The sequence below is a fragment of the Sylvia atricapilla genome, chromosome 27 (genome assembly GCF_009819655.1).
Source record: "Sylvia atricapilla isolate bSylAtr1 chromosome 27, bSylAtr1.pri, whole genome shotgun sequence".
Classification (NCBI taxonomy): Eukaryota; Metazoa; Chordata; class Aves; order Passeriformes; family Sylviidae; genus Sylvia; species Sylvia atricapilla.
In genome coordinates, this window is record NC_089166.1 from 906872 (window position 1) to 929506 (window position 22635).

The 22635-nt window shown below is 50.4% G+C and overlaps 1 protein-coding gene across 4 annotated transcripts in view; it reads right to left on the bottom strand.

Annotated features, from left to right (window-relative positions):
* FBXL20 (F-box and leucine rich repeat protein 20) overlaps positions 1–22635 on the bottom strand; it is a 39468-nt gene that overhangs the window by 16247 nt on the left and 586 nt on the right. For 2 of the 4 annotated variants that reach the window (XM_066336698.1, XM_066336699.1), the window contains exons 2-4: positions 10089–10150; positions 3566–3620; positions 1790–1864 (exon numbers count right to left, since the gene is read on the bottom strand). In XM_066336698.1, coding sequence (XP_066192795.1) covers positions 1790–1864; positions 3566–3620; positions 10089–10150 — 192 coding nt within the window. The other 2 variants (XM_066336700.1, XM_066336701.1) reach the window with 2 other exon arrangements.

Here is a 22635-nt window from a genome sequence, read left to right on the forward strand (position 1 = left end):
TTGGAGCTCCTGGACACGGGCACAGACTCCCCAAGGAAGGTGAGAGCAGCTACAGCCCACATTTCCAAGCACAGCCAATGGCTAAACTCCAATTTCTATCCAAACCAGAGATGAGCACAACCAGCCCACGAGTTTGATTCAACCATTTGTGCTCCAGACATCCAGAAAAGGCTTTTTAATTTCAAATCTGGACCCAAAGGGCCCATTTCAGCCAGGATTTACCTGTTCCCTGGGACCAAAAGGGAAAACCACTGGAGAATATTTGTACCAGAAACTCAGAACCTTCCCCTTTGGCTGCTCCTCACAGAACAGGAGCATCCCTCCTCCAGGACTAACTGGTATATGTGAGACAAGGATTTTCTTCCAAAATCTTTTTTCTAATTAAAAAAAAAAAAACCCCAAATCAACCACCAGGTTCAACAAAACTCAACCCCAAGGGACCCTGGGCTGGTCAGGTGAGCTCTGGGGACACCACAGGAGCAGCTCCACAGCCCTGCAAAAAACCTGGAAAAACTGAAATGCTCCCTGATCTTACAAATTCCTGAAGCAAGCCTCCAAATTCTGCTGGAATTAGAGGAGCCAAATGTGTTTCTACCAAGGATTTACACGGACTGATGGATTTAACTCTGTTACAGCAGAGCCTGGGGATGCCAGGAGGCCCAGCAGGAACTTTGAGGAGAAGTACAACAAATTCCAGCATTTTGTTTTCAGAGGGGAAGCCTGGGCTCAGGCAAGGACATGGGCTTTGATGTGCAGGGACATGAAAACCACCCCAAAAAAAGCACTGAGGACTGGGAAAAGCCTGGTTTGTACTCCCAGCCTCTCCCTCCTCCCAGGCTGAGCTGCTCAGTCCCATCTCCTGCCTCTCCACACATCAGGAACCCTGAGAACTCCACTCTAAAGAAGTCCCAGGTCTGGGATTTTTAGGGCACAATTTGAGGTGAAGGATTCATTATGAAGACCCCCAAATCCCCAATTTCCTTCCCTCAGGCCACTCAGACGCTGCTGAGGTGACAGTGCCACTTCCTGCTCCTCATCCCTGACTCTCAGCTGCACAAAGGGCTTATTTTAACCCTTTCCTACAAAATCAGGGCTGGATTTCCCACCAGGTGCTCCTCGATGCCTCTGTCTAATGGCCCAATTTCCCCATCTCCCTCCTCCAGGATGTTTTAAACAGGATAAAACACCCTGATAAGAGACCTAAAGATTGGGTTTTTTCCTCATCCCTTTTCCTGCTTAAAGCAATTTGAATTTTTCAGCCTCATCCCCACTGGTGCTGCAGGATCCACATCCCACGGGTTCAGCTACAAGGGAGCAGCTCCAAAGCTGCATCTTTTAGGGACAATTTGGGCCTTGTCCTTCTCAAATCATCTTCACCTCCATTTCCATTTGTGGTATTAAGGATGCAAATATTGCATGATTCAACTGACAATCAGCCCTCGTGTTCTTATCTGAGTGCAAAGAGCAGTTTAAAATTCTCTTCCATGCAACAGTTTCCCCCAAAAATGTGCCTTTTCTACTAATTTCTGTTTTCAGAGCAGACAAAAACTGCTTTCCTTCCATTACTACTTTTAAGTCTTGCTAGGGATAGAGAATTCTGTCAATTTTCAAAAGCTGAATGGATTGCCAAGACTTTAAAAGGCTCCCTGAAGCTGAAAGAACCGAAATTAATGATTTCTATCTCCAGGGAAGGTAGAAAGGGTTACGCTGGGAGTATGAATCCATTCTAGGCTGTAATTACATTTTCACAAGAAAAAAAAAAATGGGTTTGTATGTCACTTAATTATACCTCAATGTCCCTCTGGAAATCAAACAGGTCAATTCGCTGCCAGTTACTGCCATCCAGGGCCAGGACATTCCACGCCTTTATCGGGGGGAAAAAATGGAAAAGTGTGGTTAATATGAAAAAAAAACAAAGGTCAGTGGGGACCTAGACACAGTCTGCTCCTTTGAGAAACAAAATTCTGTGCCAGGTGGGGAAAGCAACAGGTAATTCCAGCAGGGAGGCCCCAGGAGCATTTGCAGGGAGCAGGGGCTGCCCACAACTCGGAATTCCGAGTTCCCCAGTCAGGGAAGAGCCTCCACTCCCTTGGGAGGTGCAGGTATGAGCCAGGAGAGTGCTTGGAGCTCAGGCACCTTCACATTCCTGGCTGGAATTGTCCCCAAAGGACACCTCGGCACAGGGGAGGCCCCCAGGCTGCACTGACAAAGGGTTTGGTTTTTTTTGTTCAAAGCACCGAAATCTCCCGTGGTTCCTGCTCCAAAGGAGAAGCAGAACTCGGGGCTGTGCCCTCAGCCAGGTGGGGAGAACAGAGCTGTGTTTCAAGCTGCAGTTACATCATCAGGGTAAACAAGTGGGATCTTGTAATAACAGAGGCAGAGTTGTGCAAGAGGCAGGGATAAACACAGGGGGGTTTTCCATCCCAAATCCCACGTGCTCCGAGCTCCTCCTCAGCTCTTGGGCAGGAGTGAGTGCAGAGTTACAGCAGATGACAGAATTGAGCAGTAATTCATTTTTTTGGGGGTGGGTTTAAACCCCACTGCTGATGCTCGTTTTAAGGTTTGGTTATGACCAGGAGAAAAGCAGTGGGAAATGCCTCAGTGGCTGTAGGGAATGTCCCAGGGCCTCCCTGCACATCCCTGCAGGAACTGCCCGTGCTCCCTGTGCAAACAGGAGCTGGGAGAACACCCTGACATTGGCAAAGAACCTCTGACAGCCCATTCTGGCCAGCACTGCTCTGCTGGATTTCAGCTGGGAGCTCTTTCCCTGCACAACCTGTGCTACTCAGGTGACAACTGCAATGACACCACCCAGGGTATTTTTAAATGCAATTAACGTTTAAATATCCCTTTTTGTTTTCTTTTTTTTAAATTCCTATGGGCTTAGAGCAATTAAATCAGTCGTGGTTGAGGTTTGGAGACTGATGGGTCTGTGCAGGTGTCACCCAGCCAGGATGGTGAACACACCACCCCACCCTCACTGTGCTGCTTCCCCTGGGAGTTACCAGACAGGGGCAGGAAAAAGCACCAGAATAAATCTGGCAGCTCCAGACAACTGAACCTTCCAGTCCAGATGGAGGAATTCTCCCAAGCCAATAATCCAAGTTGGGTTTTATTAACTGAAGCCCATAAAGGAGAAGAACAACCCCCTTCACTTTATTTCTATGCTTACTCCAAGGAGAAAATGAACTTTCATTGACTGTGCAGCATCTCTGTGAATTAAAATTTCCTGTTTTTCCACCAAAATCCCCAGGATGCCATTTTGGGCTCATCCCATGGTGGGATTTCAGCAGGGTGAGCTCCCTGAACAAACCCAGAATGAGGGGAGAGTTCTGGGCAAAGCATCAGCCCCTTCCCCTTTGTAGCTGGGACACTGGAAAATGCTATTCCAGCTTAGGATTGCCCCTCACTGGTGCTGTGGGAATTTTCCAGGACTTCCAGGGGACACTGAATAACCCCAACTGAGTGGCACAAAGCTCCCTGGCCCAACCCCCCTGGGGAGGGAGGATTGTCACCCAAATCCAAGCCCCTGTTAAAATCCACCAGGAAGGAGGAAGGTTCTTACCCTGGAAACTTGAGCACAACGACACAGAGTGACCACATCCAGGAAAGAGAAAATTCTGGAAGAGAAATAAGAGATACCTTATTGGTTATTGACATTTTAAATGAAAGGGGATGTGGAAAACAAAGGAGGGGAGGCAAAAAAGAAAAAAAAAAAAGGACTGGGACAGCAAAACTTCTTTGTGATTTGGCTGAAAGCTGAATTGAAAGGAAGTGCAGAGGCAGCAGTTCCCAAATGGAAGCAAAACACGGCCATGGAGCCACTGGCAAACAGAAACCTCACACCTTGGAGGGGTTCCTGACCCCAAATCACTGACTGCTCACCCCAAGTGACCCCACACCCAGCCAGGACATGGAGCAGCACCAGGGATGCTGGGCTGGCTCAGACTCTGCACAGGAGTGACTCAAACACTCAACACCTTCAGCACCAGCTCCCAGGAGTGGGCAGTGCCTTTCCTCTGGGCAGTGCCTTTCCTCTGGGCAGTGCCATCCCTTATTCCCAGCTCCCAGGAGCAGGCAGTGCCATCCCCCTGGGCAGTGCCACCCCTCACTCCCAGCTCTGGGATCAGGGCAGTGCCATCCCTCTGGGCAGTGCCATCCCTTATTCCCAGCTCTGGGATCAGGGCAGTGCCATCTCCCAGTGCCATCCCTCATTCCCAGCTCTGGGATCAGGGCAGTGCCATCCCTCTGGGCAGTGCCATCCCTTATTCCCAGCTCCCAGGAGCAGGCAGTGCCATCCCTCTGGGCAGTGCCATCCCTCACTCCCAGCTCTGGGCTCAGGGCAGGGCCAGAGCTCAGTTTCAGTGCCTGGATTATTCCTGCCTTTCCCAGCACTGATGACAGGGCAGGAGCAGCTCAGCTGTGAGGAAAGGCTGGCATTGCTCAGGATGGGGAACAGAAGCTGCAGGGTGACCTAATTGTGGCCTCCCAACACGTGAAGGGACAACAGGAAAGATGGAGAGGGGCTATTTCCAAGGCCTGGAGTGCCAGGACAGGGGGGAATGGGGTTAGACTGCCAGAGGGCAGGGCTGGATGGGATTTGGGAAGGAATTCCTCCCTGTGAGGGGCTGGAATGGGCTTCCCAGAGCAGCTGTGGCTGCCCCTGGATCCCTGAAGTGTCCCAGGCCAGGCTGGACAGGGCTGGGAGCAGCCTGGGACACTGGGAGGTGTCCCACGGCAGGGGTGGCACTGGGTGGGCTTTGAGGCCCCTTCCAGCCCAAACCACCCCAGGATTCCGCACTTCCAGAGCCAGAAGTGCTCAGCCAGGAGTGACAAGGACACTGCTGAGTGTCACCCTGCGCCAGGACACACCCCGGGGACCCAGCCCACGCCCAAGACTGCGGGCTGTTATTGGGACAAAGGAATGACACAGCTGAGATCACAACTCCCCCAGCTCTGGATGCAGCAAGCACCGAGTCCCACAGAAAGCTCCCAATCTGCACCAAGACATCAACAATGTCTGAAATTCAATGGGGTTTCCATGTCGTTTTATGGTTTATGGTTATTCAAACAATCGTGGCCCAAAACAGACGAGGTCAAGCGGAGGGTGGGAGGACATCAAGGCCTCCTTCCCTCTGGGAACAATTATTGGGAAATTATAAAACCCTGGAGGTTTTTTTGCAAAGATAATACAAGAGTTCAACCACAATGTGCTTAAATATTTGAATTTAATATTTTCAACTTGAAGGCCACCCGGAAGAGAAGGCAAATGCTGTCAGCCACAAGCATCCTGACAAAAAAAACCTTCAGCAACTCCAATTTCCAGTTGTGGGGAAAATATTGTGTTCCTGATGGAGGCTAAATGCAGATTATTTACCAGAACACTGATCCCACAGCAGCACTCAGCTAAACCAGGATGAACGTTCCTTCCTGAGCTCATGCACTTCCCAGGGATCCTGAGGATCCAAGGAGTTAAAGGGTGAAGATCCAAGGGGTTCAAGCCACTTCTGATTTTACTGTGAGAAATCTGACAGTGCTGGGGAAAAGCTCTGGAGAAGAATCCAGACACTGTCTGGAATCCCAAATTCTGGATTTCAGAGCAGCTCCATCCTCCCTGAAAAGGCTCCCCCTGAGCCCAGTGTCATTTATTGGTGCCCAAGGATTTATCCAGCACCACGTCCAGGCACAACAAAACCAGGAAAGGCTGGGAAATGAGGCAAGCTGGGGAAAATTCTTATGCTCAAATCCTCATTATAGGAGTAAATAAAACTTCAGCTTCTACAGGTCACTCACTTATGGAAATTTTCTCTACTTCCATGAAAATTCCAGGGGAATCCCAGACTCTTAATGACTACCTCATCCCTCTATCAGGGCTGGGAGATCTGAGAGAAATTCTCCTCCACTTCCTGCTCCTCCCTTCCCTTCCCAGTCTGCCCACACACCACCAGGGATTCATCCTGGGCAAACCCTCACCCCTCTCCCTTCCCCAGCACCGAGATCTCGGCTCTGAGGAGCTCCAGAGACTTTTCCAGTGCTCCCTCAGCTCCTCCTGCACTTGCCCAAGACCCTGAGTCCATGATTCAGCACAATCAAGCTGCAAAAAGGACTTTTTTTTTCCACAGCAGGCGCTCCTTGGTTGTGGATTTTCGTCGTTCCAGAACTGGATCCAGCTGCTCCCCACGGAGCAGGAAGAGCAGCAGGAGCACAGACAAATTCCTGTAGGCACCATGACCTGAGCTGAGAATTCCCCTGCAGCCCTGAGGAGGGGATTTGGCCTCTCCAAAGAACTGCTGGGCAACATTAAAATACCCCAAGCCCCACAAATCAGCGGTGACTGAGCTGCAGCAGTAGATCAGCGCTGTTTAAATGATTTTTCCCAATTCTGCATTAACAGGCCCAAAGGCATTGTGCTGGAACATTTATTTTTCCACCCAAACAGGATTCCTGTCCTGCTCACAGCTGCCTGATGAGCCCTTTGACATCAGTCTTTTTATTCTTCAGAGTCGACAGTGGAGAAAATAATCCACAAAATTAACTTTATCATCTCACAGTGACTGCAGATGAAGGCAGGCTGAGCTTCCCAAACAGGAATTAAATCTGGAATCGCAGCAGATTAAATGGTCTCACTGCAAAGGGACTCCCTATGCATACAATTTTGTCTGAACAGCTCAGCTCTGCACAGTTTGGGTAAAACACACTCACTTTGAGCAATTTTCAGGTTTCAACCTCTTAATCCCCTCAGGGGTTTCTAGGACTCCTCACTTTCCCACTGCTGCCCTAACTAGATTAGGGTCAAGAGTGCCACGAAATCCCTGCACGCTGCAGGCTCTGAGGTGAGCCAGCTTAGACCTTCAGCCTTCTAAAATTACCCACACCAATTTCTGCCAGCTACACCCCCAATCATCCCAGTTCAACCCCAGTTCAACCCCAGTTCAATCCCAGTTCAACCCCGCAGCCAGGGGCTGGGCAGGGGGACAGACACCACGGCTCTGCTGCCACTCAGTGCTCCATGGGGCACAATTCCAGCTCCTGAGGGATAAATCAGTGTGTGGGGCTGGCAGAGCCAGGGCTGGGGATGTGCTGCATGGGCAGAGCACGGAGTCAAAGCTGCTTAGGCCAGGAGAGAGCTGCAAAATGCCTGCCCTGCCCGTGACCCAGCAGGAATTCCAGCAGCCTGCTCCTGCTCCTGGCCAAGCAGGAGCTGTGCAGCAGCCCCACGTCACGCTGGGACAGAAACCTTCTCCAGGAGAGCAGCAGAAATCCACTTCTGGCAAGAGAAATCCAGGCTCCCAGGACTGGCAGGCAGCCTCAGGGAAGGAAAGCAGCTTTCCAACAGCAGTGGGAATGCAGGGAAACAGGGACAGGCTGCCCCTCTGGGGACACGAGCACAGCTGGAGCCAGCAGCAGCCACGGATCCACCACTGGCAGTCACCGAGGCAGACACAGCCCAGGGAGGAGCTGGGGCAGCCAAGGAAGGAGGGAATTCTGCTTTTTCCTGCTTTGTGTGTGAAGGTACAGCCACCTCCAGGTGTCCCCTGCTGGCTCTCAGCTGGTAGGGGACAAAGCTGGAGCAGGACATGGATTGGTCACCACGGGCTGGGGCTGTCCCATCCCTGGACATGGTTTGGAGCAGCCTGGGACAGTGGGAGGTATCCCTGCCACAGCAGGGGGAACCAGACAGTCCCTAAGGTCCCTTCCAACCCAAAACATCCCGGGGTTCTGTGACCTCCCCACCCTGTCTTGCTCTCTGGACACGCAGGACAAACGTCCCCATTCCAGGACACGATGTCACTGCTGCATCCAGGGCCATGTCCCAGGACAGCCCTCAGCACCCCTCCTGATCCATCCCTGTGTTTGTAGGGATAACAAAGGCTGTTGTTCTCCCATTTCACATCCTCCTCCTCTCTATTTTGCCTAAGTGCAGCTTTCACTCCACGCCCAGGGGACCCCCAAGCCGTCTGAGTGCCCCGAGCAGGGACAGGACTTCACAGAGCAGTGCCCAAACACACCAGCCTTTGTCCTGCACACAGTGACACCCATTTACAGGAGATTCCTGCAGAAAACCCATCCAAGCTCCTCTTTCAAAGGCTGCACTGTCAATGCACAGTAATTAATTTTCGCAGTATGCTAACAGTGAATTCCAGCTCTCCAAACCATTACTTATGAGCTTTAAACATTTATCAACTCCCCATTTCCCCTGGGTTCCATTCTGGACAACTCCCTGCTCTGCAGCAGGATGGGATGAGCAGGGACAGCAGGGAACAACAGGCACAGCTTTTCCATAGGGCAGGAGGGTGGGAATTCAGCCACGCTGGGGCTTGTCCTGATGCAATTCCCTGCTCCATGCAGGAGCTTCTCTCCTTCCTGCCACAAATCCTTCTCCAGTTGTCCAGCAGCGTTCATGGAATCATGGAATGGTTTGGGCTGGACCTTAAAGCTCATCCAGGGCCACCCCAGCCATGGGTAAGGACACTTCTCATTCTCCCAGGGTGCTCCAAACCCTGTCCAGGGATGGGGCAGCCCCAGCCCGTGGTGACCAATCCATGTCCTGCTCCAGCTTTGTCCCCTGCTGACTCTCAGGTGGTGACAGACACCTCTGGAGGTGGCTGCACCTTCACACACAGCAAAGAGGCAAACCTCAGCCTTTGGCTGCACTCAGGACCATCCCACTTCCATCTGTCACAAACCTCACCCTGGCTCCAAGCAAGGTTCTGCTCCTGGGGAACCCGATGCCCTCACACTTCTCCCTCCCTTGAAATCCATGAAAAAAATCCCATTTACATTTCCTCACCCAATCTTTTTCTCCTCTACTCTATTCCCCACATCCCCAGTGCCACACAGACTTCCTGCCTCACCCATCACAAGCTGTCCCCAACCTACCCCTGCCTTGTCACCTCAGCACAGGGACAAAACCCAGGTTTGTTGCATCTGCTCCCATCAGAAGAAGGAAATCACCTCAGAAAACCCAGAAATACAATTTTTTTGCTGCTCCACATCCCAGCCATGGTTGAGGACAAGCACAGCAGCTGCCACCTGCAAAAAGCCCTGTGCAAACTCCTCCTGTGGAGGTTGTGACCCCACCCTGCTCCTCCCACAGGTGCCCCCGGTCCCCAGGGTGTGGTTTGATCTCCACACCCCTGGACAATCATTTCCTGTGTCCCCCCAATCCCAAACACCCACCCTGGGGCAGGGTGACAGCCACACTTTGTGCTCCAGGGTGAGGAATACTGGAATAAAAGGAATGGAATCAGCTGGGAAATGCCCTTCCAGAGGAGGCAGTGCACTGAAAATGAAACACAGTCATCCCTTTTCCCTGTTCCCTTCACTCCAGCAGCACTTTCCTGGGTCACACTCCCCTCCCCACACTCCACTGCCACCGAGTGTTGACAGAACCAGTTTCTTGCAGTGTAAAAACGTTGTTGCTGTTAATAATTCAAGCTTCCCCCTGCCTCTGCTTCCCCCATTTCCAGTCCAACACCTGAGCTCAAAGCACTGATGAACTCAGCTCTACTTCCAGAGCCCCAAAAGAGGGACAGTGACCCCGACACTCCCCTCCTGCTTCCCACAGGGAGCACAGGGGCAGCAGAATTATCCACAGAGACTTTAAAGGATTTTCAAAGCCTAACAGCCCACAAAATCTGATCTGTTTGGTGTTTGCCAACGGGACCATCCTGCCAGGAGCTGAAAAACTGGCTCCTATTGACAAGGGACGGGACAAAGTCCACTCGAGTGTAGCTGCAGCAGAGGGATTCACACTTCTGCTTTAAACTGAACTCCTCAGAGAAGCAGAATCCTATTTTCCACATCAGCCCACCCTCACCAGAAGGATTAATGAGAGACTCCTCACTCTCATTAAGGACCTGATTTAAAGTTCCTCCATTCACCAAACAACCAGCAAACCAACCCAGCATTTAAAAGCCCCAAAACTTAATCCCATTTAGCACAAACTGCTGACACAGACCTTTGACCTGCCTCTGTTCGGGCCTGGCTTTATTGAGTGACCCCGATCCAAGCTCATGATTTGGGAGCACAGCAGCAAAATCCTGGATGGAAATAACAACCCACCGGTGTCCAGGGACAGGACTCACCGAAGCAGCAGCTCTTTGGGCAGTTTTTTGTTGATTGCAGCTTCATCGTTGTTTGAGAACATCTGCAAACAAACAAAAAAGAAATAAAAAAAAAAAGGCACAGCTCAGTCACAGACCAAAAGAACAAACCCTGCTTCACCCCAGGGAAGAAGTGGTTGGTTAAAGAGGCTCTTTCCAGATATCTGGATCAGTAAATTCTTAAGAGATAAATTTTGTGCTGCAGTTTGCACCTCCTGCACTGGACCACAGCTGGATGGAGCACTACATCTTAAAACACGGTGCAAGGATGCTCTGGGGATTGAGAGGTTAAATATAAACTGAGATTTGCAGCTGTTCCACTCAAATAAATGATAATTAGGATGTGGCTGTGAGCTGGCACTGACTGGGGATGCTCCCTCAGCACTTTGGGGGGTGCACCAAGGCACAAACACATCAAAACTGGGAGGTTTTACAGACCAAACATCTGGCCCAGGGGCTGGAGGGGAGAGGAAGAGGAGTCCAAATATCCACCAAGCAGAGGTGGAAGGTGCAGGTGCAGCAGGGTTGGTTTCTGTGATGGAAAAGGTGCTGGTGAACAGAGAAAAGTCTTGCAGGGCCCAGAACATTCTCCCAGCCCTCAGGACAAACAGGACAGAGTTTTAAACCACCAAGAATGGTTTAGAGGGAGTTGTGATCTTTGGGGCTGCACCAGGAGGAGGGATAATGCTGGGAAAGCTCAGTGTTCTTCCAAGGCAACGGGGCCAGAGCTGGTTCTTGTGTCCCTCCAAATCCATGGACAGCACCTGATGCACCTGGAATGGACTTTGGGACCAGCTGAAAGCATCTCACACACTCTGAGAACAAGAGAAGCTTCTCTTTTCCAAGGAGTCCCATGGAAAACAGAGAGCAAAGCCTCATGAGGCTCTTGAGAAAAATCTAAATAAAATCAGTTCTCAAGTATACATCACCATGACTTCCCAAATATCCCGTACCTGATCCTGAACATGGATCCATCACCTCCCAAATATCCTGTCTCTGAACATGAATCCAATCCCATCATATCCCAAATACCCTGTACCTGAGCACGGATCCAACCCCATCACATCCCAGATATCCTATACCTGAGCACGGATGCATCAGCTCCCAAATAATATCCTGTACCAGGGCATGAATCTAGCACATCCCAAATAATCCTGCACCCTAGCATGTATCCATCACTTTCCAAATATCTTGTCCCTGAACATGAATCCAATCCCATCATATCCCAAATATCCTGTACCTGAGCATGGATCCAATCCCATCACACCCCCGATATCCTGTACCCAAGCACAGATCCATCACTTTCCAAATATTTTGTCCCTGAACATGAATCCAATCCCATCATATCCCAAATATTCTGTACTTGAGCATGAATCCAACCCCAACAGTTCCCAAATATCCTGTACCTGAGCATGGATCCATCACCAACAGCTCCCAAATATCCTGTTCCTGAGAATGGATCAAATCCCAGCACCTCCCAAATACCCTGTACCTGAACATGGACCCATTGCTTTCCAAATATCCTGTCTCTGAACATGAATCTAATCTCATCATATCCCAAATACCCTGTACCTGAGCATGAATCCAACCCCACCACAACCTAACACAAAATCCAATGTGCTGCCACGAAATGCCCTTTAAATGCTCCAGCTGGAAAACTGGGAACTGAGGAACACCGTGACCCCCAGAGAACACCCAACCCCAGGATTTTAGTCACATGCTGTGCTCCCAAATCCCACTTTGCCTGTGAATTATCCCAACAGCCAGAGCACGGTGCTGAAGTGGGAACTCTCAAACTTCCACCCCAAAATGTCAGCCAGCAGAAGTGTTGCCCTCCCCACAGACCCTTTTATCACTTCCCACCAGGAACATCACAAGTCCTGAGCAGAAACCAGCCCGGCAGCTCTCAGTTTGCTGCTAATTAAACGGAGGTTTTGCCATTCCCAGCTCCAAGGGCTCTTCCCTCCCATCTCCAGGTGACTCTGGAGCCACAGTGGGTGGGGACACACATTCCCAAGGCTGGGAGAGCAGCACCTGCACATTCTGGGACAGGAGCAGCTCATTAAATTGATTAGCTGATTGATTAGCAGATCGAGGAAATCATGGAGGGAGCTCTCATGGAGGAGGAACGCAGAGGAATTATTCACGGCAAAACGAGATGTGAGTCCTTTCCCCCAGGAACAGCAGCACACAGGCAGATCCAAACCCTTCCCCACCACTGCCCACACCTCGAATCAGGACTCTCATCCCCAAAAAACAGGATCAGGGAAACTAAAGGAACAATCAGAGAGCAGGAGCAGACTTCCAGAAAAGACCCAGAGCAGAACCCAGAACAAGGGCAGGAAGAGTTAAAACAGAGATTCCAGAAGCAGCCAGGAGCCTCCTCTGCCTGATCACAGGGAACTCTGCCCATCAAATCCCTCAGCAGGAAAAACCTCACCTCAGTCCCGGCACAAATCCCATCCCCAGACTGGTTTCTGCAGGAGTTTCCCTTTGACCAGCACTAATCGAAAGGAATGTTTGGTTTTTTTGTCTTACTAAAAATAGTCCTTGGACTTAAACCGTGACGGGGCCCAGACAAGATGGGCTCACGGGAGAACCTCAGCTCTGGAATTCCCCCTCCCCTGGAAGGCTGGGAAGAGCCAGGATACATCTCCAGACCTATTTTCTTCAGTTTTCCTTCAAAGCCTGAGGCTCAGATGGCAGAGGCTGGGTGAAAACAGGCTGGAATTGGGATTTTGCTAAGTCATGGCAGCACGTACAGCTAAATATATACCACGGACACGGGGACCTTCTGGCAGGTCCATACAAAAATAAAGCTCTGGAAAAAAAAATGTCAGAGGCTATTCTAGATTTCCAGGCTTTCAAAAATGCTTCAAGGGATAAAAACGAAATGCCCCAAGTTTGCTTCTCTTAACATCTCTTTTATTTTCTTTAATACCAGGTGTTTTCCAACAGAAGAAATTATTCTGGACAGGACACATAAACCCACTTTTTTTTTTTCTTGTAAAATTGTATGTAAATTTTCAGTTCTGTGCCAAACACAGAATCCTCCACCAAGGAGCAACTTTTGCAGCTGTGTGAAGCCACATGGGATACGGGGAAGGAATTCCTCCCAGTGAGGGTGGGGAGGTGCTGGGATGGAATTCCCAGAGGGGCTGTGGCTGCCCCTGGATCCCTGGAAGTGTCCCAGGGCAGGTTGGACAGGGCTTGGAGCAGCCTGGGACAGTGGAAGGTGTCCCACGGCAGGAGTGGCACTGGGTGGGATTGAAGGTCCAAACCAGACTGAAATTCTATTGAATTTAGGAAGTTCATGAAAACAGACAGACAGAAGTGACCAAAAGGCAGAGCTGATCTCACAGCCTCACACTCAGCACAACGTGCAATTCTCCATTTCCTTTAAAACCTCTTCCTTTGTCCTCGAGAACACTCAAAATGTGGCAAACTGGCTCCATTCCCAGCAGTCCACAGCTAATTCCCACATTTTCCTGCTCACAGGGCAGGACACAGAGATGCTGCTCAGGCCTTGGTCACATCAGGGCGTTGTCACCCTGAACTGGGACACCAGAGTGCCACCCCCTCAGGACAGGTGGCAGTGTCTGGGTGTCCCTGCACAAGGAATGTGCCCAGGAGGATGTGAGCAGCAGCTGTGCCCAGCCTGGTGTTCCTGCAGCTCCAGCAGGAAGCACAGCCTGGTGCCACCACTGCAGCTGCTCCTTTGGGGTGGCTGTGCCACTGACCAGGCTCCAAAACCCCTGGGTTTGGGTGGGAGGGGACCCTAAAGGCCACCCAGTGTCACCTTTCCATGGGCAGTGACACCTCCCACCACCCCAGGGTGCTCCAAGTCCCATCCAGCCTGGCCTTGGGATGGTGAGTGCACATCCTCTCAGGAAAACCAATTCCAGGGCCTCAGCATCCTCACAGGGAGGAATTTTTCCCCAATGTCCCATGCAGTCCTGTTTTCTCAGTTTGAAGCCATTCCCCTTGTCCTGCCCCTGGAATTCCTGATGGAATTTCAGCAGCCCCAGGGCCAAAGCCAACACGGCGTCAGCCCGCTCTGAACCCAGACACTTGAAAGCAAAAAATTCAAATCCCAGTGGGGGAAAAAAAGGGATGAAGATAATTCAGAGCTTCAGGGAATTAGTGGCTGCAAGGTTAGAGGAGACACCTGGGTCAGTGGTGACAGAGAGACAGCGAGATTTATCCACCTTGATGTTCATTCCAGGGGAAAAAAAAACTGGATCTGGCATCTCTGGAGAGCCTGAGGCTGCCTGGGAAGGACCAACACAACACCAAGGGCACCACAGAGAGGGGAAGGACCCCAAGGGAGACCCAGAGAGAGGAAGGGAGAAGGTGACACCCATTTCTGTACAAAAACCATCCAAGAGACACCCTCAGAGGTGGGCAGGAAATAAAAGCCAGAAACATTCCCAGAAACACAACCAATAAAGTGCTGCACGTCTCTGTGTTAAGCAAAGCTCATGCCAAAGAAACAGTGCAGAATTTAAACCCATAATCTACGAAATATTAGTAAATATCCTGATTTTAAACCGCTCCAACTCGTTCATTTGTGGGACAGAAAGTGTATGAGATGATGAAGCTGCAGTTCATGATTTACTGAGGATGAAACTGCAGCTGCTGTGAGACCTGGAGCTCACTGCCCTCATGGGCCCCTTCTAACTCAGGATATTCCAGGGTTCTGTGAGCCCTGCTCCACGAGGAAACGCTGCCCAGACCCTCCACAACTGCACATAACCACAGGAAATTAAGCAATTCAAACCCAGCCAGAAAACTGCAATTATTAATTATCAGAGAGCAAATGTTGCGCTCTGGAAACTGGCTTTAGGTTGGGGAAGGTGGGGAATCAACCACTGATGGCAGAAATGAAGGACTGCATCCACAGTTTGAATATTTTGGAGTTTACAGCCCACCCAGTCTGTATCAAGATGTTTTGGAGATGAACCTTCCAGGCTCCCAAAGCCTTTTCTGTTCTGAAAACTCTGTGTGGATTTGTTCAGAGTTTAAACCCTGAGTCTGAGATGCACCGAGAGGTTTCTCCAGCTGTAAGGCTGCTGGCTGCCAGCCCAAATTCCAGGATTTCTGGTAGAATTTGCACCAATGTTCTCTGTTATGGTCCACATGGAGATGAACAAGCCCAGTACAGTCACTGACACAAGACTCACAGCAAACCTCACCCACAACTCCAACCCAGAGAGAAAAAGCTGAGCACAACCCCCAAAACAACAGGAAAAATGTGGAATTCACTCTGCATTTCCTCTGGAAAAGCTCAGTGAAGCTCTGAGACGACTCCTTACAAACATGGTCAGTGTGTACTGCCACTTTGCCTCGAGTTCTGCTCATTTTTGGGGAAAAAAAAAAAAAAATTATTTCACCGCTGTGACAAGGCTCAAACAACAGAGACATGAGAAACATCAGTTCCCTTCCCAGGACAAGATTTCGGGAAGCAGCAGCTGGAGCAGGCCGAGCTGCCTTCCTGGAGGCAAAGAAAACATCACACTGCAGAGATAAGTCACAGAGAAATGACAGCGAAATCCGAGGGCTCCTCGGAGGACGCCGTCCAAAGAATGAGGTTGCTTAAATCCATCCACGAGCAGCTCTGACTGAGGGAATCTTCCCTCCAGCCTGTAGTTACACAGGGAATTTTATTTAAAAAAGCCCATCCAGTTTAATCTCCAAGGAAATGGCTGGCTGCTGGAGGAGGCCAGGCTGTCACAAGTGTCGGGATGCTCCGTTGGGATCAGGAGGGACAAGAGCTGCCCTCCTGCCCCGGCCACACTCGCCCCTCTGGCTCCCAACCAGAGCTCTGCTCGGGCAAAATCCTGACTAAGCAGGACAACCAGAAATAGACCCTGGCCAAAAAAAGGCTTATTACAGGCTTAATATTCCTAAAAATAGCTGGATAGGCACGGGGCTGGATGGGTATCGCCGGTTCCTCGGTTGCTGCTTGGTTGGGGAAGTTTAAATTCCTGTTTGGGATGGAGGAGTTACCTGAGCCCAGCCTGCATTTGGGGACACGTTAAATAAAGAGCCTTTTTTTGAGGTTTTTTGAACCAGGAATGATTCAGACCTCAGTCAAACCCTACAGGAATGGAGCCCGGGATGAAGCCTCTGTGCAGTGTCCTGGAGGGAAATCCCTCAGTGATGGATGGGCAAAGAGACAAGGTCGTGCTGCTGCCTCCAGAAAGGAAAACTCCACAGGTGAGATACCAAAAAACCCCACTGATTTCACAACTCCCACTGCAGCTGCCACGTGTCTGTACCCCACTGAAAGGGAACCTCTCCAGAACCTGCTGCCGGGCACCACACGGGCACATTCAGCCTCTTTTTGTTCACCTGTTTTGTTCCCCTCGCCCAGCCCTGGCTGCCAGACAGTTCTCCCATCCCAAAGCTGCCCTAAACCCTCCCTGTGGTCAGCTGAAATCCCAATTCCAGCCCCCCACCAGCCCCCAGTTACCCGAGGGGCACCGGTGACATCCGAGCGGCTCCTCCCGGGTGGCCCTGGCAGGACCTGGGGACAGCCTGGGGACAGCCTGGGGACAGCAGCTCCCAGTTAATCAGCTTTGATTCTGAATGAGAAAACCCCTCCCCAACGTCAGTGGGATCACACTGATGGGCTGAGGGCTGCTGCAGCCCCAGCAGCAGAACCTCAGCTCCCCACAGGTGACACCTGGGGACTCGGTGACACCTGAGCAAGGACTCGGTGACCCAGCGCAGATTCCTGATGGAAAATGGTGCTGTTTTCTCACAGGCACCTGCCAAGGTTTTAAATATAGAGCACTGCCCATAAGAACAACATCCAGCCCCAAAAAGGAAGAGTATAAATAAGACAAAGATTTCCTGACTTTCCCAGGACAGCCCATGGCACAGTCCCTGGCCATAAAACACCATCAACTATTTATTTTTATCTTTTTAGAAGCCCGTTTTAGCAGGGCAACAATTTACTACAAATACACTTAGAATGGATCCAAAAAGAAAAAAAAAATCAAACCCAAAAAGTGAGACATGATTCAGTATTTTCAGCTTAAATCCAAGAACTTATCCAGCTCTCTGAGGCTCATCAAAATTCAAATAAGCTGCTTTGATAAATTACAGTTCTGCCCCTCCCCACCACCTGCAATTCTGTTATTATTACTGGTAATATCATCATTATTACTATTATTATTATTGGTAATAAGGTGTTTTTTTCACTGCTGGGTTTGTATCCAGCTATTATGTAAGAAGATGCCGGGATCATCGGCATAAATATTGGGAAATAAAGTCAAATTATGGTGTCTGAAATTAAAAAAAAAAAAAAAAATCCACCTGAGCTGAGGTGTGAAGGGGGAAGCTTGTCCCAAAGGAGAACTGCAGGATCACAGAGAGGTGCACAAACCCCGGGCAGAGGGGTCTGGCCCCTCCTCAGGGCTGGGCAGGTTTCACCCCGGCTCAGGGAGGATAAAACCCTCCCAGGGCTGACTTTCCCAATGCTGTGACTCAAAGGGAGCTCCCAGCCAGGCAGGCAGCGAAAACAGTAATTACTGCAGTGTCCCAAGCCCCAATTAACCACGGTGTCCAAATGAAACGGGATGTGCCCGTGGGTGCTGGCCCCGAGTCCCTTTTCTGGCATGCAGGAGGGAACAGCCCCTGTCCCCAGGGCCACCAGGGCTCCCCAAAATGTCCCTTGTAGGAGCTGCTCCAACCAGCAGTGAAACCATCCCGAGCCCCCTGTGCTGCTCATCCCTGGAAACAACCAGGAAATCATGGAATGGGTTGGAGAACCTTAAAGTGCCACCCCTGCCATTGGCAGGGACAACCACCCATTGTCCCAGGGTGTTCCAACCTGGCCTTGGACATCTCCAGGGATCCAGGAACAGCCACAGCTGCTCTGTGCCAGGGCCTCTCCACCACCCCAACCAGGAATTTCTTCCCAATATCCAAATCTCTCCTCTTTTAGTTTAAAACACTCCCCCTTTTTTTTTTCCTTATCATTATCTGGAAAAAGTCACATGTCCCTGGTGAGGGAACTGGATGAGCTGTAAGGCCCTTCCAACCCAAAATACCCTGGGATCCTGTGAAATCAGTTTGCCAGGGCCAACATTCCCACATTCACACAACTCCTGGCAGAGGGAGAAGGAAGAAGCGAATCCTATTTGGGGCAAAAACAGCAATAAAAATTTGGGACACCAGCGCTGTCTCCTGGGTGTCACACCCTGAGGACAAAAGTCATTTTCCTGCTGGACCTTCCCCAGCCTCCCTGGGCCAAGCCTTTTTTGCACAACCAATTTGATTTTGGCTTCCAAATCTCCCCAAATCTCTCTTCCCTACCCAAGCCACGGGAGCATCACAGTGGGGGCGTGAAACACAACTTGTGGTCGACATTTCTTCCTATCTCATCATTTCAACAACCACTTTGAACCAAAGAAATTAAGAGTTTATTATTCACCTGCCCAAAGGAAGCGCTGCTTTAAAAAGTGTTACGTGTGATGTGGCACGGCACTGAAATTAAAAACAAACGAGGGTGGGGGAGTGAAAAGGGATATGGAAAATCCATCAGCTTGGACACCCTCCTCCTAAAATCTTGATTTTTTACAGTTTTTCTCATTATCTATGAGCCACATTGTTAGACACCATCGAAAAAAAAGCTGTTTCAGCTGGGCCACTTCAGGTGTTCCCTGGGCTGTGTCACCAAGAGCTTCTCTCCCCACATAAAATCAAATTCCAGGGTGATACATCAGTTTTTGCACGAAGAGTCAGAGCAGAGTTTTCCCTGCTCCCTGCCCTGTTTGTGTCCCTCTGTTTGCACAATCCCCAATCCTTACTCCAGCCAAGAGCAGCCCAGGAAAGGGACCAGGGACAACCCCAAAAGGATCAGCCCTAAAGCCAGTGAACCCCCCTGAAAACACAGGAGCAGCGTTTCAGAGGCAGGAAGGCAGCAGATTCCAAAATGGGATTAGGGTCAGTGAGATTATTCAATTCAGCTTTCTGAATACAGACAGGATTAATTACTAGAAGGCAACTCGATTTTGGAGCATCTGAAATTTCCCATTTTGCATCCAGCTTAGCTCCCTTCACCTCCCTCCAACACAACAAGACCCGGGAACTGCAGAGGTTCAGAAGGGCTGGAATTCCCTCACACCAAGGCCCCTGAATCCAGCACAGGAATTCTGTGGATCGATGCATTTCTCAGGCTGAAGGTGCTCACAAGGCTCCCCACACACTCTCCTTCCTCAGAGACATTCCTGGAGCTCCCAAAATTTCATTTCCAACAGGACAAACTGCCCCGTGGACACACACACACACATTTCATGGGCAGGAGCAGCTCCTGCTCACGTGGAGGGTTTGGAGACTCCCAGGGGAAACTGGAAAGGACAGAGCTTTTTGTGTGCTGTTGTTTTGGAGGATGTAGAGGAGACTACAAGGATGGTTCAGTCAGGGGAAGGGAAAAAAACCCCAAAACAAACCAAAACTGGAATTATTTAATCCTGACAACGTGGCTGAGGGAAACCCAGGAGAGCTCCAGGTGATATCCCAGGGCAGGGGAACATGGACAAGGTGGATTTGGGAAGTGCTGAGAACCTGGGCCTTGGTCAGTGAGTCCTCCAAGAGCATTAGGGGTCACTCCAAAGCACCAGGAGATGCCTCTCCTCCTCTCTGCTGCTATTTCCTCAGGCAGGAAGCAGAGAAATCCCAAATATGAGCACGGATTGGGATCTGTCGGGGCATGTTCCACACAAAATCGACACCACAGAGAATTAGGAGTCAATCTGGGTAATGTTTTCCCTTTTTTGTTTGCTTTGCTGCAGTAAGTGGTGATTTTCTCTGCGGTGGCCACACCTCCTGTAAAGGGACTAATCCGAATATGCTCCTGAGGCTGGGCATGGCATTCCCAGGAAAAAGAGAATTCCACTCTTCCTGGAATCAGAAAGCCACATTCAAGTCCAATTTAAGGAGCTTGGCCCATATTCCACACCATATTTTATCCCTACAGAAAGGAATTATTATTATTATTATTATTATTAACCCCCCTCACGACTGGATTTGTGCATTACCCAACAACAATGGCTCAGGAATCTGTTTACGTGGCTCCACAAAAGACAATAAACCAAGTGCAAAAAAACCCAACTCAGCCTCCCCCTCCGCAATTCACCCCTTATTTCAAGCCTGAAACAGACACAAGAGATCAGCCCCAGCCCCAGATTGGGCTGGTTTTACCCCAAAATCAAGATCCCAGGCTCAGGCTGCCTGACTTCCCCCTGCTCAGCGTGGGGAACTGCCCTGGCACTACCCGGAGGAAGAGGATTAAACACCTTCACAACTCCACAATATTCCAGAGCTCTGAGCAGCAGCTCCCATTCTCCAGACATTTCAGCCCAATTTTCCCCATCCCATGAAATGTGAACTCTCACAGACCTTTCACTTGTAAAGCACAACCATTACAAACCGGTTTCTAGGAAGCAGAGAGGAATTTCCATCCATTCTGCCCCTCTGGAAAATAAATTTATTTCTAAGTGTGAACTCACAGTTTGGAAGCTCTTTCTGACCAGCAGAACCTGACTGGGAAATGGTGGGTTTAAAGGAAAACAGCTCTGAAACTCTGAGGTGAGTGGGTCAGAGATAATAATCCACACTGGGGTAATGAGGGGTGCCTTGGATTTATAACCATGGAATGGTCTGCGATGGAAAGGACCTTAAAACTCATCCAGTGTCACCTCCTGCCATGGGCAGGGACATCTTCCACTGTCCCAGATTATCCCACTCCAACCTGGCCTTGGACACTTCCAGGGATGGGGCAGCCACAGCAACCAAAACAGCCAAGAAACAGGATGATGTTTAAAGGCACTTCTTGTAGCTCAAAATAAAAGCCTTTCTATAACACACCAACTCTTCCTGTATAAATATAGGTTTTAAAAATTAATTTCAGCCTCAAAGGCTCCTCGAGCATTTTGCCTGCTTTTTCCAACTCGTCTGTTTTTTTTTACTATGAGAAGAAAATAACATTCCAGCTAAGGAAAAAAAAAACCCCACCCAAAACAAGCCAAACAAAGCTCTTCCCCACTCTTATTTCCCCAATGAATTGGGTTCATCGTGTCCTGGTGCAACCCTGATGAAAACCCTCCCAAAAACCGGAATGAACTCCAGCACTGCCAAACGAAAGCTGAGAAGGCAAAGGATGTCATTTCCCTGTAAGACATTTCCCCCCAAAAATCTGTCACCAACCTGCTTTGACTCTTTGCTCTGTAACCAGCCAACCTGCAGCAGTGCAAAATTTAAAATAAATTAAATAAAAAAAGCTCTCAGGAGGTAAAAAAATAAAAACTCTGTGCAGGCAAGAAGAGGCCAGAACAGTAAATACAATAAGGCTGGATGATGCAGGGCTCACGTGCAGGCTCCTCTCGGAGTTCCCTGCGTTTGGAGCACTGGATGCTACACAAACACCAATATTACAACACCCGAAAAAACCTGAGCCCAGCCCGAACTCACTCTGCTGCAGATCTCACACGGATCTGCCGGAGGAAGAAAACAATCCCACGTGCAGCAGGAGACCCACCAGCATTTCCCTGCGCCTTTCCCACCTCCAGAGCTGAGGAATTCCACACCGGAGCTGTGTGCAACCAGAGCCTCCTCAGTTTACCATTAACCAGCGTTTTCCCTGGATCGCCATCCCACCGCGGGGGACAGCCACGTCTTGACCATTCCAGGCTCTTTTTTGTCCCCTCCAGGGGCCGGGCAGTCGGCAGAAGGAGCGGGCAGGGATTTCCATCCTCCCCAGCCTCTCAGCAGCGATGGGAAGTCAATCCCGCCGCTGCCCTTCCTCCCTACCCCCCTCCTCCTCCTCCCCCGGGAAGACAGCTGGGACAACAATGCGGCTGGAATCGCCCTGGCTCCACACTCCGCTTTGTGCCATGTCCTTTGAATAGATCTCATTGTTTACCCTCCGCTCCTTCCGTCCTCTCCATCCCCCACCTCTCTGTAAGCAAATTTTTTTTTTCCCCGCCGGTTACTGCCCCTTCCCAAAAAAAATAAATCAAAAAGCGGCGCTGGGGGTATTTTTCCCCCCCTGGAAAGCTCCCCAAAGGTGTTTTCCAGGCGTAATTCCCCATAGCTCCTGCTCCATCATCAACTTCGCTGCCAGCGCTCGCACCCGCAGCAACACGTTGGCAGCAGCTCTGGGGTCCCCCCATCCCGACCCCCCAAAAACCTCACCGGGAGTTTGTGACAGACGGGGGGATCCCCCAAAATGAGGAGGGAGAGAAGTTTCACATCGGCAGCCCCCAAAATCGGCTCCCCCATTCCGTACCCCAGATCCTCGCCAGCCCCATTCATAGCAGGGCCCCCCCTAGATTTAAATGGGACGGGGGATCCCCTCCCCAAAAGGGATGGAGGGGAAAGACGTTTCACACCGACACCCCCCAAAATGCGGGAGTTCAGGCCTGAGCCCCCCACACACACCCCGAGACAGCCCCGGCCTCATTCACACCGAGCCCCCCACGGGACCCCCAAAAATGAGGCGGGGAGAAGCTTCACACTG